Source organism: Phyllobates terribilis, unplaced genomic scaffold (assembly GCF_046119375.1).
Source record: "Phyllobates terribilis strain yellow unplaced genomic scaffold, ASM4611937v1 Scaffold_9__5_contigs__length_417890890, whole genome shotgun sequence".
In the NCBI taxonomy this organism is placed as follows: domain Eukaryota; kingdom Metazoa; phylum Chordata; class Amphibia; order Anura; family Dendrobatidae; genus Phyllobates; species Phyllobates terribilis.
This window is the reverse complement of record NW_027362769.1, coordinates 137,903,094-137,921,745: the sequence shown is the minus strand read 5'-3', so window position 1 is coordinate 137,921,745 and position 18,652 is coordinate 137,903,094. Positions and strand designations below refer to the sequence as shown.

At 39.6% G+C, this 18,652-nt stretch overlaps 1 protein-coding gene across 5 annotated transcripts in view; it reads right to left on the bottom strand.

Annotated features, from left to right (window-relative positions):
- The window catches only part of KCNH7 (potassium voltage-gated channel subfamily H member 7), a 513,596-nt gene that overhangs the window by 120,593 nt on the left and 374,351 nt on the right, over nucleotides 1-18,652 (bottom strand). For all 5 annotated transcript variants that reach the window (XM_073647046.1, XM_073647048.1, XM_073647050.1 and 2 more), the window contains 2 exons: nucleotides 9,086-9,485; nucleotides 3,404-3,603 (listed from right to left, as the gene is read on the bottom strand). In XM_073647046.1, coding sequence (XP_073503147.1) covers nucleotides 3,404-3,603; nucleotides 9,086-9,485 — 600 coding nt within the window. The remainder of the gene's footprint in view (nucleotides 1-3,403; nucleotides 3,604-9,085; nucleotides 9,486-18,652) is intronic.

Genomic DNA, 18,652 nt, shown 5'->3' with positions numbered 1-18,652 from the left:
TAGCATGTTCAGTAGGATGTAAGTTTGCCCTTAAATTGCACAATATAATTTTACCATACTTTATCTTCTTGATAGCATTACAATATTTTCTAATTTTAGTAGATACAGTACTTCACGTATAACATTGAAACTAAGTCTTACAACTTAATTGCTCATAACTGACCCATTTTTAACCATTGTTGTGTTTCGCAAATCCACTGAAGTTCTCACAATCCAGAAGATACTTTGTGGCCGACTGAACCATCTATAATTTAAGGACCATTGGCTATATGTTGTGTGAGCCCAAAATACGACCCTCATGTGCTTTGACAATTAAAATAAAACAAACCCTATGAACTAATGACATCACCATTAGATGTATGTGGCCCTCAAACTCTGTGTCTGCTTTATGAACAACTCATGCATGGACTAATGGGTAATAATACTCCTAAAGAGCATTATTATTATTTGACCAGTTTCACACATCCGTCTAAGGACCAATATTTCTGTACCAGCCATGGGTTTTCTGAACTCAAACTCAACAGCCTCATAGGCATTTACAAGGCTGTTCAGTGAGGGTCAGTAGACAAGCAGCCGGTCAAGAAATCACAGTCAGTACACAGACAGTGAAACTTGAATGTGTGAAACTGTCCTTAGATTGGTTATCCAGGCTTGGGGCTCAAGGCTAGGTGACTACAGGCTTGTGAATCCTCATAGCACACATAGTGCACACTGTCAGGACTTTCCGGTGCCGGCGCCAGGAGCGGGCTGTCATGTGACCACAAATAGGCGATTTGCATACTTCCGGCCACATTCCAACTAGATGTATTGAGCGAGGCGGTGCATGTCTAGACGACCCGTGGCTGCATCTATGACGATCACATACTTACGACCATGCGCCCACCAGCTCCCGGCGAGTCCTGACAGCATGCACACCGCGCGCTGTGAGAATTCACAAGTCTGCAGTCACATACTGACTTCAGACTTGAGCTCCAAGCCTGGACAACTTCTTTAAGACTAATTTTCATGTTTAGAAGTTATCACCTGTCCTCAGGAGTTGGTCCAGCCATTGGGATACCTACTGATTTTGAAAACAAGGCTCTGCAGAGACCCTTCTAAATTTAGCAGAGGCTATAACTTCATTCATTCTTAATGGAACTGTGGGAAAAAAATGAGCACTCGACTCCAATACCTCAGTGGTCAAACCTCATCGATCTTCTAAACATAGAAATATTCCATCAAAGTTTGATGTTGATCTCAGAAGCTCATTGTGCAGCCAGGAGATTCAAAACTTTAATTTCATTTGCTATTTAAAGGGGTTTTCCGACACTTAGAGATTTTTTTCAGGTCTATTTCCTGGCACCCAAAGCAAACAGATGATTTTATCAGAGGAAACCTTGTCTGGTTAAATTAGGTAAATCCAGTATTACGTTGCGACTATTAGGATGAGTCCGTTAGAGAAGAGACAACTCCTTAATAATTGGTTACTACTGATGTGTAATATTTAAACAATGAGCTTTATACGTAAATACTTACCTTATACTTACACACCACCAGTCACCTGGGTCCTCTGTCACTTGTGGTCACCACCGTATAATGACGTGCCATCCAGCACCACGTAATCTGACTATTGGGCTATTCTGCTTTCTCGGTGACATGTCCTTTAATCACTGGATTGATGATCGGCTGTGGTGGTTATATGATGTGGTGCTGGATGACACGACATTGCACAGTGATAGCAAGATGTGACCACCACCAAGTACTTGAACAATGTGGCAGAGGTGGTACAAAAATGCCAAGAGATAAACTAGCAAGGTGCTTTCCTACTGGTGCAAAAGTGAAACAATGCTTTCATATCACTGCTGACATTTTTTTGAATTTTTATTCTTTTAATTTTTTTTTTTGCACAATAAAAGTCATTGCAATTTGTATCAGCAGGTATTGAGCCAACCGCAAAATGCCTTCATCTACTGTCCGCAGGTATTTTTTTTAACAAAGGCTGCGGTTTTTGAGCCAACCTTCCCTTTACTAGGTTTAAAACAATGCAATAAAGGTATGTTACATTAACAATAACTTTATAGACTAATACTGACTACCTTAAAAAAATGCCCACATTTTTTAAATAATATTAGTAAATAACAATTAAAATATGATTTAAAGGGGTTGTCCAGGCTTGCGGCTCAAGTATTGCATCACTTTATGTGACGGCAGATTTGTGGATCCTCACAGCACGCACTGTGCTCACTGTCAGGATTCTCCAGCGGGCAGTCATATGACCACAAGTATGCTATTTACATACTTCCGGCCACATTCCAACTAGTTGTGCCCGGCCTCGCTCAATTGAGCAGAGCTGTGCACGTCTAGTCATCACATGATCACATGTATGTAAATCTAATACTTGCGGTCACGCACCTGCCCACTTCCAGCGGCTGAAAATCCTGATAGCACACACTGTGAGGATTCACAAGATTGCAGTCACATGGATTAACTGCAGACTTGAACCCCAAGCCTGGACAATCCCTTTAAATAAAAGGTTAAATTCTGATAAAATATTCTCTTTAGCTGTAATGGGACATTTTAACAATTTTTCGGACTTCTAAATTTGACTAAAAGGGTGAAAGAAAACACAATATAGTAGGAAATGTTTAATATATGCATGATTTGCAAGTACATATAGATACATAGGAAATCTGCAGGAGCAGACTGGTTAAAAGGCTATCAGCAACGACTCATCATGGGCTGCGGCCCACTTTGGCCAAGGATCTCCAAATATTGTCCAAATGCCGAAATCTTCCCCCATGGATTAAATATTGTTAAACAATGATTAAGTCCTTGAATTGTATTTAATCATTAAATGTAAAATTAAAAGGGTTGCTGCACAAAAATTATCCCTTATTAAAAAGATGTGAACGTGAATAAAACAAGGACCAAGCTTTCAGGATTTACGTGGCTATTGAAAAAAAGTGTGGACATGATGCATCAGGAGACCGTTTTACAGAAAGACCCTCTTTTTTGACTTATAGTAGGTGTCTGGAGCATAATACTCCCTCTATAAAGTCCATATGCCCTAACAGGGCGTACAAACAATGGGGTTTCTTTTTGAGGCAACTCCATTAAGAGTTCTCCATTAAGAACACTATCATACAATAGTAAGTATAAAACAGTATATGTAGTAAGCAATTGACTCTAGGAGAGGTCCCCTGAGGAGGCAGGGTGAAACACGCGTTGGGGCTCGGGATGCCTTTTATCGCATTAACCCCAATGGCTATTTCTGGACAGAAACAGATTTTATAAAAAATAGTTTTAATTGAAAAAAAGTTTTGTATAAAAACCACATAACCCCATGATGTATTATAACTGTTTGGTACAGTACAATCGTATAGTAAAACAATGGTATTGTGGTTGGAAAAGATTAGTAGCATACCATGTTCATGTCAATCCCGTTGGTATAGGTCCACGCATGCTGAAAATATTCTTCAAGCCTCTGACGCAAAGGATTAGGAATTTGGTGAAATCTTATGAATTCTTTAACTCGGAGCATTTGCATGTGGTACCGTGCTGTTCCTGAATATAATCTTTGGATTATTGCAGACACATTTCCAAAAATACTTGCATACATTAATGCTGGATTGAAAAAAAAACAAAACAAAAACAAAGTAATATTAGGTGAGCAAATAAATGGCATCAAATCCTAACAAAAAAAGTTTAGATATATATATGATAAAAAAATAACTTAAATGAAAATAATAAATGATTCATTTTGAAAAACAAAATATTTGATGTTCTCCTCTCTTTACATTATATAACTGAAGAGGATGTATCGTGAACTTGTTGTTATACTGAATGGTCTTACCGACAACATTCCTTAGATCAACCTATAACAGTATAGGATGCACCTCTTGAATTGTAGAAGATAACAACTCCCATAGACCAAAGTCCTAGGGATGCAAACTGGTGTTCTATGCATATCAGTAGAGAAAATGGGCTTAACAAGTGAAGTACCAGGCCCCGACGCACGTTTCACCCTGCTTCCTCAGGGAGCCTCTCAGAGGCAACTGCTTACTGCATATACTGTTTTATACTTACTATTGTATGGTATTGTCCTTGTAAAGTGGTCCTTTACCCAGAACAGACCATCAAGGCAATCTTGCTTTTTAATTGGTCTGTTATTGTTATTTTAGACATATCTAAATAAAGAATGATTTTATAATTTATAGCATAGTAATTTGCACCAGTTTGCTAACCTAGGACTTTGGTCTATGAGAGTTGTTATGTGTTATACTGAATGGTCTGTAGTATAGCAGGATTGTGCTCAAAGGACACTAATACAGTCACCAGGAAGGATACGTTCTCTCCTTGGACACCTAGGATTGTGGAGTTTTCAGCATACAGAGCCGGTAGGTGTGTAGTTTTGCTATTATGCTTTATCTGGGCCTCCATGAATGCAACAGAGCTGACAACTGTCACTAGAGGGAATGTGCAGTCAGAAAATGACCTGATGTTAAAGTCAGGTCTTTATGGTTTTTGATATTTTTTTATTTTTCCCTCAAATTATTATATATAATAAAAAAAAAAATCTTGCAATTTTCAAACTGGCCACTAAGCATAATTTTAGATTCCTACTTTCAGTTGAGCACATGGAAAACAGACTAACTCAGACTCTATCTTTTGTATATAAATCACTAATCTGAGCTACTAATCTGGGCATGCCCAATCTGAGCAAAGGCCACTGTGCAGGTAGGAGGAGGAGGTGAGCTGTGACATCACCTATTATAAAGGGTGGATCCTGTGTTATCTACTGTATATAGAAGTTATACCAGCCAATATACCGGAGGAGGAGGTGAGCTGTGACATCACTTATTATGAATAGTAGTTTTTGTGTTATTTAGTGTATATAGAGGTTTTATCAGTTATTATGCAGGAGAGTTAGGAGGTGAGCTGTGACATTACCTATTGTGAATGGTGGATCCTGTGTTATCTACAGTATATAGAGGTGTTATCAGTCATTGTACAGTAGGAGGAGCATTTGAGCTGTGACATCCCCTATTGTGAATGGTGGATTCTGTGTTATCTACTATATATTGAGATGTTATTTGTCATTGTACAGGAGAAGGGGAGAAGGTGAGCTGTGACATTTATTGTGAATTTTGGGTCCTGTGTTATCTACTGTATATAGATGTGTTATCAGTCATTGTATGGAAGGGGAGAAGGTGAGCTGTGACATCATCTATTGTGAATGGTTGATCCTGTGTTATCTACTGTATATAGAGATTTAAGAGTCATTGTACAGGAGGGGGGGGTGAGCTGTGACATCACCTATTGTGAATGGTGGATCCTGTGTTATCTACTGTATATAGGAGGTGTTATCAGTCATTGTACAGGAGGAGGAGGAGGTGAGCTGTGACATCACCTATTGTAAATGGTGGATCCTGTGTTATCTACTGTATATAGAGGTGTTACCTTTCATTATAATCCTGTCTGTGATGATAATCAGACTACTCATACCTTCTACACAAAACTGGAAGTGTGAGAATAGAATTAGGCTTAGTGATCAGTAAAACATTTCAAGATTTCTAATGTTATTTAATATATATATTAACACACACATGCACTCTGTATATATGGTTATATAGAAACTGAAAAAAAATCATTTTTTGAATACAATTAAATACAATTAACATGAAAATCTCATTTAAACAATAGGTCATTTTCTAATGTTGAATTCCCTTTAAATCCCTAACCCTGATCATAGAGATATGACTGACCCTGCCCTAGTTTATGCAGTAAATCTGAAAAGTAAGCAAGAGAAAGTAGAAAATGGCAGCAAAGAAAACATCATTTTTTTTTCAAAATGGTAATAATAAATTGTTGCTTTAAATAAAACACTTATTTAATAAACATATCTTTTATAGGGGTATTCCGTTTTTGCAGAGAATATCTTTAGCATATGCAATCATTTTATGACTGATGAGGAGTCTGACCTCTAGGCCACCCACTGATTCTAAGATTGATGGTAATACAATGGCAGTTCAGCATTGCTTTCCCTGCTGAGCTTTTCCTGCAAAAATTGCTCATGGCTACCAAGACTGTAGAGAAATATAGCCAGGTTTATTCATTTCAATGGGGCTGAGCGGCAGTGTCATGCACCATGGGTGGCCAGCAGACCACTTTGCATGAAAAAAAAACAATCAAGCAGTAAACTAGTACTGCATCCCTTCATTGTCAGAATCAGTAGGTGTCCTAGAGGTTAGGTGTATCCTAGCGATACTCTATCACTTTGCAAGACGGGAATTCCCATTTCCTCTACTATATTTGCAAAAAGCTTAGAAAAAAAAGTTGCATTTTCCGAAGAGTAAAACTCCTCGTGACAATCAATCGGTGAACTTCCCTGAAACCTGTTCCAACTTTTGTGCTAGAACATGTAATATTCTTCTGATATTTATACTAATGAAACCTATTTCTAGATCATTAGTCATTGCAAGCTACCTTCAGAGACATGAAGACCTTAGAAACCTGACAGAGTTAATTAGCAGTTGGTTTAGGCTGGGGAGAATTAAAGATCACCCTCTTGCACTTAAGCAACAATTATCAAGGTTGGATATCATCACAGGTCCATAAAGCATAACAGCCATAAAATAGATAGAAGCCAACTGGTTCCAAATTGATAGTCCTAATGAGAAAAGTAGGAGCTTTTGTTTCATAACCTTCCATTGCAATTAATTTCCTGTCCAAAATGACAGGGATGAAAATCAATGTTGTATTACTGTTAAGTATTACCTTGTCTTTTACTCTATGCCCAAATTCACTTGTTCAATGTTATGCCCTTTTTTGAATAAAATTAGAAAAGTGCAATGTACTTGTTGATCTACTATACTAGTGTCACTGGTGTATCACAGGTGACAGACAGTCGCCCTGCAGTTGGTTGCAGGAGATCTCTACATTTGGCATTACAGACATCTTCTTAGATGAGAAGCTGTCTCTAGGACCTAGCGGCTACCTCCCTCTAGTAATTAGCTCCCTGGCCTGGGTGTATATATACCTGGTGTGTCTGAGAGGGAGGTGCCAGCTATATTAATTTCTACTTGTGAAGGCTTTAGCAAGAGCAGTACTTCGTCCTCTCTGGAGCTTGAGGCCGAGTTCGCATTTGTCTGGAGTCGTCTAAAGCTAAGCATTCTCCCCTTGCTTGTCTACCCTTGTTGTCTATAGAGTTTAGTTGAGATCGACTAGTGCTCATCTCCTCCCATCCCTAGCCTTACCCATACGCCAGGGAAAGACAGGACGAGGCACGCGTGCGTCAATTGCTGAAGAGGCAAAATAGGGACGGTAGTTGAGGCAGGGTGACACTAGACCAGACTAGGAGGTCTCTACTTCCCCCTTTCCCTAGTGTCTGGTCTCCCTTTCCCTCTTCCCTCTGTGTTGCAAGTCTTTCCCACACCTGACGTGACAACTAGGATCCCCAGTATTGGTAGAATTATGGGGCCATGGAGCTTTAGGAAACTCCAAGGTTCCTGTTTTTTTTCCTGGTTGGAAGTCGTATAGAATAAAATGCTAACGATCCTAAGGGAACTTTAGTTCTCATGATTAGTGGGGGGTCATAGTCTCCACCTCTGTTGTGTTTTCCCAGCTCTACAGGCTCGTGCAGATGACCACAGTTTTGGTCCAAGGGCGATCCGTCAAAACTCCAGATCACATTTGGCCAATGTTATTCGATGAGGCTGTGCACATGTCCGATTTTTTGACTCGGACCGAGTAGTCCGAAGAGAAAAATCACAACATGCACGATTTGCCTCCAATAAAATCGGATGACACTCGCCCATTTATGTCTAGGGGTTCGTGGAAAACACCGGACCACACTCGGATGACATTGGACCGACTGAATGGAGAAGGTGGAGAAACCTTTTCTTTTTTAATTCTCCACATCTGAGAAAACGGATCCCACTCTTATCAAACTCTGATATGAGTGTGATTAGCATAATTGGTTGGTTTTTCTCCGATGAAGAATATAGCCTCGTCTATACCTACCCTTCGATAGATGGCAAAATCATATTCAGTCTTTAAAGTGTTTGGTTAAAACAAGTTATCACCTACCCACAGGATAGGTGATAACTTGTTGATCGGTGGGGGTCCAACTGGTGGGACTCGCGCCAATCAGCAGAACAGGCAACTTTTATCCTTGTTAGACTGGAGCGGCAGTGCGCATTCTCAACATGAACTCCATTCATTCCCCATTGGGCTGCATAGGCAGAGCTTCTTCAAGCAGCCCTAGGGAATGAATGGAACAGTGGTCTGGCGTCCGTCCTGCCGAGTCATTTTGTATCAGGAATAAATGTTCCCCATTGGGGACATTCAGTTGACCTCTCCTCTGTATCATGCCCTGAACAGATCTTGGATAATCTTGTTATTGAAATTACCTACTCATAATCAATGTTTTTTTTTTTGTTAATTTTTGTTTTCTGCAAAACTTCTGCTTATTATTTCTGTTAGGATTAAAAAGAAAAATCTGTAAAAGAAGAAAGACTGAATTTTTTACTTTTTTTTTAAATTACGGTACTTTTGACTTAACTTTTTTTGTTCCCCCAAGAGGAAATGAACCTGAAAGTGTTTGGTCACTTTTTCTATAGTCTGCGATACTTCAGTAATATGGCATATAGTGAAAATCATAATTTCAAGATGTCATTGACATGGGTCGACAATAGGCCATGGCAACCTATTGGCACCCTGCGATTGCATTGTGATGGGTGTGAGAGAGAAGGGGCAACTGTTCCGACACTCGTTCTCGGCACTCTTTGACAGTCACATAGACTGTACAAAATTCCAATCTTGATGAATGAGGTCCTATATCTTAGACAGTTATTAAACACCAAAACATAAATAATCTAGTACATGTCACATTAATCTATATTCTACAAAAAGCAACAACATAGTTGATGCACCTTAGTGGTCCACCGCTGCCTGTGGATCCCATACTAGTTGCCATAGCCAAAGTAAAGCCCAAGGGAGGTGGTATCCCCTAATCGTCAATAAATAGGACATAAAACTGTTGTTAATTAATGGTTATTCCAACAATCCATTACAGATAAGGAGATTTCAAGATCGTGGTACTTACATCCAATCAACATAACACAAATGGAGAAGATTTTTTCCGAGTTGGTATTGGGCGACACATTTCCGAAGCCCACGCTTGTCAGACTACTGAATGTAAAATAAAGGGCTGTCACATACTTGTCCTTGATAGAAGGACCAGAGCTTGGATCACTGTAGTTATACGGCTTCTTTATTTGATCTCCTAATGCGTCCAGCCAACTGATCTTGTGAATTAAGTAAGGTCGTTCCACGTTGCCAATTGCATACCAGATGCAAGCGAGCCAGTGAGCAATTAATGCAAAAATGCACATGAGCAGCATTAGGACGGCAGCACCGTATTCGGAATATCTGTCCAATTTTCTTGCAACTCTGACCAAACGGAGTAATCTTGCAGTTTTTAAAAGTCCGATGAGAGTCGTGGTCTGTGAAGATAACATACTGAATTATATAGTTTATTTATACACTTGTATGTCTTCCAAAAAATACTACCCACAACAAGTTCAATAGTTCTGAAAATGTGATTGCTATTTCGGTGTCATGGGGTCTGATTTTATTGTATCATGATGGATCTCTTATAAGTTTTTGAAGTATAACTCCTTAGTAAATATTTTTAAATAACACCGCCTCTTAAAGCCTTGTAGGTCTCGCAAACTAAACAGAAGACATACTCCGCCCCTGCGGAGCAATATACAGACTCAACAGAAAGTCTATGTCCGTACACCTCTGGGCTTGTGCTTGTTCAGGGCTTCTGTTTCGTGATTTCATTGGTAAGGTCCAGGTTCGCAGGCCATCACCGCTTAATATGCAAGGTATATTAAGGCTAGGCTCATGCAGAGTTTTTTGAGGTGTTCAAAAATAACAATTTTTTTGAAGAATAAGTAGCTTCAGGAAGCACTCTTTTCTTTGGAGGAGTTTTCCTTTTCCTAAAAAGGTTTTGAAGAGTTTTAGAAAAGTTTTTTTGGAGCCAGCCTTTTGATTGAACAGTGCCTAGTCTGGGGCAGATTTCATCAGAATCTGCTTCAAATAAGTGGAAGTGATACAAACCTTTCTCCCCCCCCCCAGGTGTTTTTCAAAACCTTTTCAGAAACAAAAATACCTGAAAAACTCTTCAGTTCCTAGGCTACGCTCACACAAAATTCTCTAAGTATTTTTTTGAGCAGATACAAATATAATAACTTTTTTTTTAACTAAGCTCCATGCAAAGTAGCAAATATTTGGTATAGCTGCGTCTAGAAATGTCCGATCTATCAAAATATAAAATAAATTCTTCCACTTGGTAAACGGCCTAACGAGAAAAAGATCAAAATGCCAGAATTACGTTTTTTGGGGTGCCGTAACATTGCAATAAAATGCAATAAGAGGTGATCAAAACATTGTATATACCCCAAAAATTGTATCAGTAAAAAAACGTCAGCCCTCACCCAGCCCCAGATCCTGAAAAATGAAAATGCTACAGGTCTTGAAAAATGGGAGACAAAAGCAAAAATGTATTTTCATGCAAATTTCTGACTTTTTTTTCACCACTTACCGTAAATAAAAAAAAAACTATACATGTTTGGTATCTGCGTATCATATTGCCAGGTCAGTTTTACCATATAGTGAACATGGTAAATAAAAAACCCCAAAAACAATTGTGGAATTGCACTTTTTTTGCAGTTTCACTACACTTGGATTTTTTTTCCTGTTTTCCAGTACACAATATGGTAAAATCAATGGTGCTGTTCAAAAGCACAACTCGTCCTGCAAAAAACAAGCCCTCACATGGCTACATTGATTGAAATATAAAAAAGTTATGCCTCTTGGAAGAATGGGAGGAAAAAACGTAAAATGGCCTGGGGTGAAGGGGTTAATCACTAACGAATATATACACATATGCATTAGTGAATGCAAATTAATTTTTAAATCAATATGTGTACGTATATACATAGCTCTGGCAAAAATTAAGAGACCACTGCACAGTTTTCTAAAAATCCCCATCTCTACATGTCTGACAGCCATTCCATTCCAGTGTCAGTTGAATTCCAACCACAGTCCACCTCATTCTACTTAATGTGCTTCTGATTAGGTGATCACCTGAACCAAATCTTATGTAACGAGGGAAAGTATAAAAAACACTGCTGTGGTCTTCACAATCCTCTTACAATAGGACATGCTGGATGGCAAAACAAGTGCTAGGAATAGCCCAAAAGTAATTTGAATGAAAAAATAACTTTTAATCATGCAAAGAAAAGTCTTGAGTGAGGAAAAGAAGGGCTCAATTCTGGCTTTACTAGCAGAGGGATACAGTGAGCGTCATGTTGCCTCCATCCTTAAAATTTAGAAGATGGCAGTCCATTACAACAAGGTCAAGCAGCAGACATCGAGGACAACAAAGCTACAGACCGGCAGAGGGCGAAAGAGACTCTCCACTGACCGGGATGACCGCCATCTTATTCGAATGTCACTCAGCAACCGCAGGATGACATCAAGTGACCTACAAAAGGAATGGCAAATGGCAGCAGGGGTGAAGTGCACGGCAAGAACAGTTGGTAACAGGCTCCTAGAGGCCTCAAGTCATGTAAAGCTAGAAAAAAGCCTTTCATCAATGAGAAGTAAAAGAGAGCCAGGCTGAAGTTTGCCAAATACCATAAGGCTTGGACCATAGAGGACTGGAGTAAGGTAATCTTCTCTAATGAGTCTAATTTTCAGCTTTGCTCAACACCTGGTCATCTAATGGTTAGACGGAGACCTTAAGAGACATACAAGCCACAGTGTCTTGCACCCACTGTGAAATTTGGTGGAGGATCGGTGATGATCTGGGGATGCTTCAGCAAGGCTGGAATTGGGCAGGTTAATCTTTGTGAAGGACGTATGAATCAAGCCGCATACAAGGTTATCCTTGAAAAACACTTGCTTCCTTCTGCTCAGGCAATGTTCCTGAACTCTGAGGATTGTTTTTTCCAGCAGGACAATGCCCCATACCACACAGCTAGGTCGATCAATGTGTGGATGAAGGAGCACCACATCAAGACCCTGTCATGGCAGCCCAATCCCCAGACCTGAACCCCATTGAAAACCTCTGGAATGTAATCAAGAGGAAGATGGATAGTCACAAGCCATCAAACAAAGAAGAACGGCTTACATTATTGTGCCAGGAGTGGCATAAGGTCACCCAAAAGAAGTGTGAAAGACTGGTGGAAGCAGCCAAGACGCATGAAAGCTGTGATTAAAAATCATGGTTATTCCACCAAATATTGATTTCTGAACTCTTCCCGAGTTAAAACACGAGTATTGTTGTTTCTAAATGAATAAGAACTTGTTTTCTTTGCATTATTTGAGGTCTGAAAGCGCTGCTTCTTTTTTAGTATTTTGATGATTTCTCATTTGCTGCAAATAAATCTAAAATGTTTAGCTTTGAATTTTGGAGACATGTTGTCAGTAGTTTATACAATAAAACAACAATGTACATTTTACTCAAAAATATACCTATAAAGAGAAAAATCAGAGAAAATGAAAATTTTGCAGTGGTCTCTTAATTTTTGCCAGAGCTGTATATATATCTATATACATATATAGATATATATACAGTACAGACCAAAAGTTTGGACACACCTCATTTAAAGATTTTTCTGTATTTTCATGACTGAAAATTGTACATTCACACTGAAGGCATCAAAACTATGAATTAATACATGTGGTATTACATACTTAACAAAAAGTGTGAAACAACTGAAAACATGTCTTATATTCTAGGTTCTTCAAAGTAGCCACCTTTTGCTTTGATGACTGCTTTGCACACTCTTGGCATTCTCTTGATGAGCTTCAAGAGGTAGTCACCGGAAATGGTCTTCCAACAATCTTGAAGGAGTTCCCAGAGATGCTTAGCACTTGTTGGCCCTTTGGCCTTCACTCTGGGGTCCAGCTCACCCCAAACCATCTCGATTGGGTTCAGGTCTGGTGACTGTGGAGGCCAGGTCATCTGGCATAGGACCCCATCACTCTCCTTCTTGGTCAAATAGCCCTTACACAGCCTGGAGGTGTGTTTGGGGTCATTGTCCTGTTGAAAAATAAATGATGGTCCAACTAAACGCAAACCGGATGGAATAGCATGCCGCTGCAAGATGCTGTGGTAGCCATTCTGGTTCAGTATGCTTTCAATTTTGAATAAATCGCCAACAGTGTCACCAGCAAAGCACCCCCACACCATCACACCTCCACCTCCATGCTTCACGGTGGGAACCAGGCATGTAGAGTTCACCCGTTCACCTTTTCTGCGTCGCACAAAGACACGGTGATTGGAACCAAAGATCTCAAATTTGGATTTATGAAACCAAAGCACAGATTTCCACTGGTCTAATGTCCATTCCTTGTGTTCTTTAGCCCAAACAAGTATCTTCTGCTTGTTGCTTGTCCTTAGCAGTAGTTTCCTAGCAGCTATTTTACCATGAAGGCCTGCTGCACAAAGTCTCCTCTTAACAGTTGTTGAAGAGATGTGTCTGCTGCTAGAACTCTGTGTGGCATTGACCTGGTCTCTAATCTGAGCTGCTGCTAACCTGCGATTTCTGAGGCTTGTGACTCGGATAAACTTATCCTCAGAAGCAGAGGTGACTCTTGGTCTTCCTTTCCTGGGGCGGTCCTCATGTGAACCAGTTTCTTTGTAGCGCTTGATGGTTTTTGCAACTGCACTTGGGGACACTTTCAAACTTTTCACAATTTTTTGCACTGACTGACCTTCATTTCTTAAAGTAATGATGGCCACTCATTTTTCTTTACTTAGCTGCTTTTTTCTTGCCATAATACAAATTCTAACAGTTTATTCAGTAGGACTATCAGCTGTGTATCCACCAGACTTCTGCACAACACAACTGATGGTCCCAACCCCATTTATAAGGCAAGAAATCCCACTTATTAACCCCTTTACGACATAGGGCATAATAATACGTATCTGTGCCCTGGGCCTTATGGACCAGATACGTGTTAATACGCCCTGGCGATTTTGCCCGCTCACAGCTGACACCCGGGGCTATGTGCAGGGAGCGTAGTGAGCACTTGGAATCCCCAGGTGCTTCACAAATCAATCCGTAAAAATAAAAAAGTGTTTTTTTTCCACTTTTTCATTTTTACGTATTAATTTGTGAAGCAGCTGGGGGTTCCAAGTGCTCACTATGCATCTAAATAGGTGCCTTTGGGGGTCTAGTTTCCAAAATGGGGTCACTTGTGGGGGAGCTCCAATGTTTAGGCACACAGGGGCTCTCTAAACGCGACATGGTGTCCGCTAACAAATTGAATGGAAAATCGGCTCAAATTGTTAGCGGACACCATGTTGCGTTTGGAGAGCCCCTGTGTGCCTAAACATTGGAGCTCCCCCACAAGTGACCCCATTTTGGAAACTAGACCCCCCAAGCAACCTATTTAGATGCATAGTGAGCACTTGGAACCCCCATCTGCTTCACAAATTAATCCGGAAAAATAAAAAAGTGTTTTTTTTTCCACTTTTTCATTTTTATGGATTAATATGTGAAGCAGCTGGGGGTTCCAAGTGCTCACTATGCATCTAGATAGGTGCCTTGGGGGGTCTAGTTTCCAAAATGGGGTCACTTGTGGGGGAGCTCCAATGTTTAGGCACACAGGGGCTCTCCAAACGCAACATGGCGTCCACTAATTATTCAAGCAAATTTTACAATCAAAAAGTCAAATGGCGCTCCTTCCCTTCCGAGCCCTGCCGTGCGCCCAAACAGTGTTTTTTCCCCACATATGGGGTATCTGCGTGCCCAGGGGAAATTGCACAACAAATTTTGGGGTCCATTTTTTCTTGTTACCCCTGCAAAAATAAAAAAAATTGGGTCTAAGATAACATTTTTGTGAAAAAAGTTAAATGTTAATTTTTTTCTTCCACATTCCAAAAATTCCTGTGAAGCACCTGAAGGGTTAATAAAGTTCTTGAATGTGCTTTTGAGCACCTTGAGGGGTGCAGTTTTTAGAATGGTGTCACTTTTGGGTATTTTCTGTCATAAACACCTCTCAAAGTGACTTCAAATGTGATGTGGTCCCTAAAAAAATGTTTTTGTAAATTTTGTTGGAAAAATGAGAAATCGCTGGTCAACTTTTAACCCTTATAGCTCCCTAACAAAAAAAATTTTGGTTCCAAAATTGTGTTGATGTAAAGTAGACATGTGGGAAATGTTATTTATTAACTATTTTGTGCGACATATCTCTCTGATTTAAGGGCATAAAAATTCAAATTTTGAAAATTGCTAAATTTTCAAAATTTTCACCAAATTTCCATTTTTTTCACAAATAAACGCAAGTGATATCGAATAAATTTTACCACAATCATGAAGTACAATATGTCACGAAAAAACAATATCAGAATCAGGGGGATCCGTTGAAGCGTTCCAGAGTAATTACCTCATAAAGTGACAGTGGTCAGAATTGTAAAAATTGGCCTGGTCATTAACGTGCAAACTACCCTCGGGGGTAAAGGGGTTAAACCTGACAGGGCACACCTGTGAAGTGAAGACCATTTCCGGTGACTACCTCTTGAAGCTCATCAAGAGAATGTCAAGAGTGTGCAAAGCAGTCATCAAAGCAAAAGGTGGCTATTTTGAAGAACCTAGAATATAAAACATATTTTCAGTTGTTTCACACTTTTTTGTTAAGTATATAATTCCACATGTGTTAATTCATAGTTTTGATGCCTTCAGTGTAAATGTACAATTTTCATAGTCAAGAAAATATAGAAAAATCTTTAAATGAGAAGGTGTGTCCAAACTTTTGGTCTGTACTGTATATATCGATATATACACACACACTCATGTATTTATAAACACAGGTCTCCCAACATATAAATTCAAGAGTTAGAACAAATTTAAGCCCTATTACACACAGAGGCGAAGAAGCCCCATGGCAACAATTAAAATAAGGCCTATTAGCCAGTGCTGGTTGGCACGAACACTCCTCCCTTTTCTACCCTGGACCAGGCAGACTCTTGTAATTTCCATCAAATTTTCCTTTTTTGGGCGTAAAGAACAAAATAAAGGGGCCAACCGGAGCTGAAGTCTTCTCTTCTCTACCGGCTGATGGAACCCAGAGTTTAGTGAATTGAGAGTAACTATGTTGCAGTAATACTGACTATGATATGAGCTTAAAAAGCAGCAAAAATTAAAGCTATACGTAGAAGAAAAGATGAATTTTGTAGAAACATTTGCAGGTGACAATTCTTCCTCCTTTAAAGGACGGAAATTTAGGCTGGAGCATTTCCACTGACAGAACTTCACTAATTAGGAAGAAAATCTGCCTCTCTCACGCTTCTTCTCGGGGCAATGTAAAGGAATGAGTAGCATTTCAATCAGGACTTCTCAAGGAGCCAGAAAAGCATTTCTATTTTTTAATGATAGGGTAAATGTTGTAGTCGGCATATTTAGTAACAGTATTTTGCTGACACCATAGAACGCCAGCTGATTTTACATGGCCTGATTCGGATCAGTACGAGGATAAGGAAGATTACTGTAGACAGTGGTTATAGGGGTGCACGGCTTCGCACCATGATCTCACTTCTAATTTAATTATGTAATGAATAACCAGGATACATGTCTAGTGTCTTCAGGAGCCCCGGTACAGAATGCCAACGAGGACTGAATAATAAAGATTGCTGAAATATTCAGGAAATGTAACTTCCTTGCTTGATCTTTCGGCCGTAAGGGCGTATGGGCCATAGAGGCCGTCAATATGGATTACACTGAGGCCTCTGGAATCAATCAGAAAATCCTTTTTGGCATGTTCCAGTCCACATTTTAATGTATTTTTCCTTGAGTATTTCCCTCTGTGTTAAATGCACAAGTTGCACAATTTTCAAAAATACTATGGGCCTGATATATTATTGCACTGGACCTTTTTTTTGTAAGGTTTTTGGCGTTTTTCACCCATTTTGATTTTTCTTTTAATTCCTGCTTTTATTCTATTCTACATGGTGGGCCATTTATATGGATACACCTAAATTAAATGGTAATGGTTGGTGATATCAACTTCCTGTTTGTGGCACATTAGTATATGGGAGGGGGAAAACTTTTCCAGATGGGTGGTGACCATGGCGGCCTTTTTGAAGTCGGCCATTTAGGATCCAACGTTATTTTTTTCAATGGGAAGAGAGTCATGTGACACATCAAACTTATTGAGAATGTCATAAGAAAAATAATGGTGTGCTTGGTATTTAAACGTAACTTTATTCGTTCACTCATAGCAACACTGCAGAAGAAATGCTAGCACAGGCTTCCAGTATCCGTTGTTTCAGATGCTGCACATCTCGTATCTTGATGGTATGGTGTGGTATATGGGGTACAAAGATAGTGGGGCCATTCTTCATCAATGGAAACCTCAATGCCACTGGATATCTGAAATTGCTACATGATGATGTGTTTCCCTCTTTATGCACTGAAGATGGCACATTCCCTGGGTTTTTCCAACAAGATGGTGCACCACCACATTATGGGTGTCAGGTCCGAGCATTCCTACATGAACAGTTTCCTGGAAAGTGGATTGGTCGGCGTGGGCCAGTTGAATGGCCACCAAGGTCTCCCGATATGATCCCCTTAGACTTTTATCTTTGGGGTCATCTGACGGCAATTGTCTATGCTGTGAAGATACGAGATGTGCAGCATCTGAAACAACGGATACTGGAAGCCTGTGCTAGCATTTCTTCTGCAGTGTTGCTATCAGTGTGTCAAGAGTGGGAGAAGAGGGTTGCATTGACAATCCAACACAATGGGCAGCACTATGAACACATTTTATAAGTGGTCATAAACTTGTAAAATATTAATTAAAGAATAAAGTTACGTTAAAACCAAGCACACCATTGTTTTCTTATGAAATTCTCAATAAGTTTGATGTGTCACATGACCCTCTTCCCATTGAAAAAAATAAAGTTGGATCCAAAATGTCCGACTTCAAAATGGCCACCATGGTCACCACTCATCTGGAAAAGTTTTCCCCCTCCCATATACTAATGTGCCACAAACAGGAAGTTGATATCACCAACCATTCTCATTTATTTTAGGTGTATTGATATAAATGGCCCACCCTGTATTTTATCTAAGTCTAATTTATATGTGATCGCCTGTTTTGTTTTATTATTCTTCATCGTGAGCAGAGTTTGGGATGTCCAAATGTTTTTGGCTCATTCAAAAATCGCACATTTTTTTTCTCCGCAAATATACTAAAGTCCCCTGCCTGGAGAGATTCTATGGACGTCTGGCATATTTCCGCAAATTTAGTGACACTTTAGGGAGACGTGACTTTTTGCAAAAAAAGTTTAAAAACAGGTTAAAAGACAAAATTGAAAAGAGCATTTTTGATTTTGCACAAGACTCGTGAACTGCATGCACCATGTTTAAGAATTTGGTTCCGGTGCCAACAAATGTCACAAGACAGAAAAAAGAAAGAAAATTGATTTTGATCTGATGCTTCATGTTCGTGTCCCTGTCTCCCCTACACTTGTAAAGCGCCATGGAACCTAATGGCGCTATATAAATATTTAATAATAATAATAATAATAATAATAATTTTCCACTCCAATCCCTTACTATTTCCAAGATTTCTGCTTACAGTAAATGAA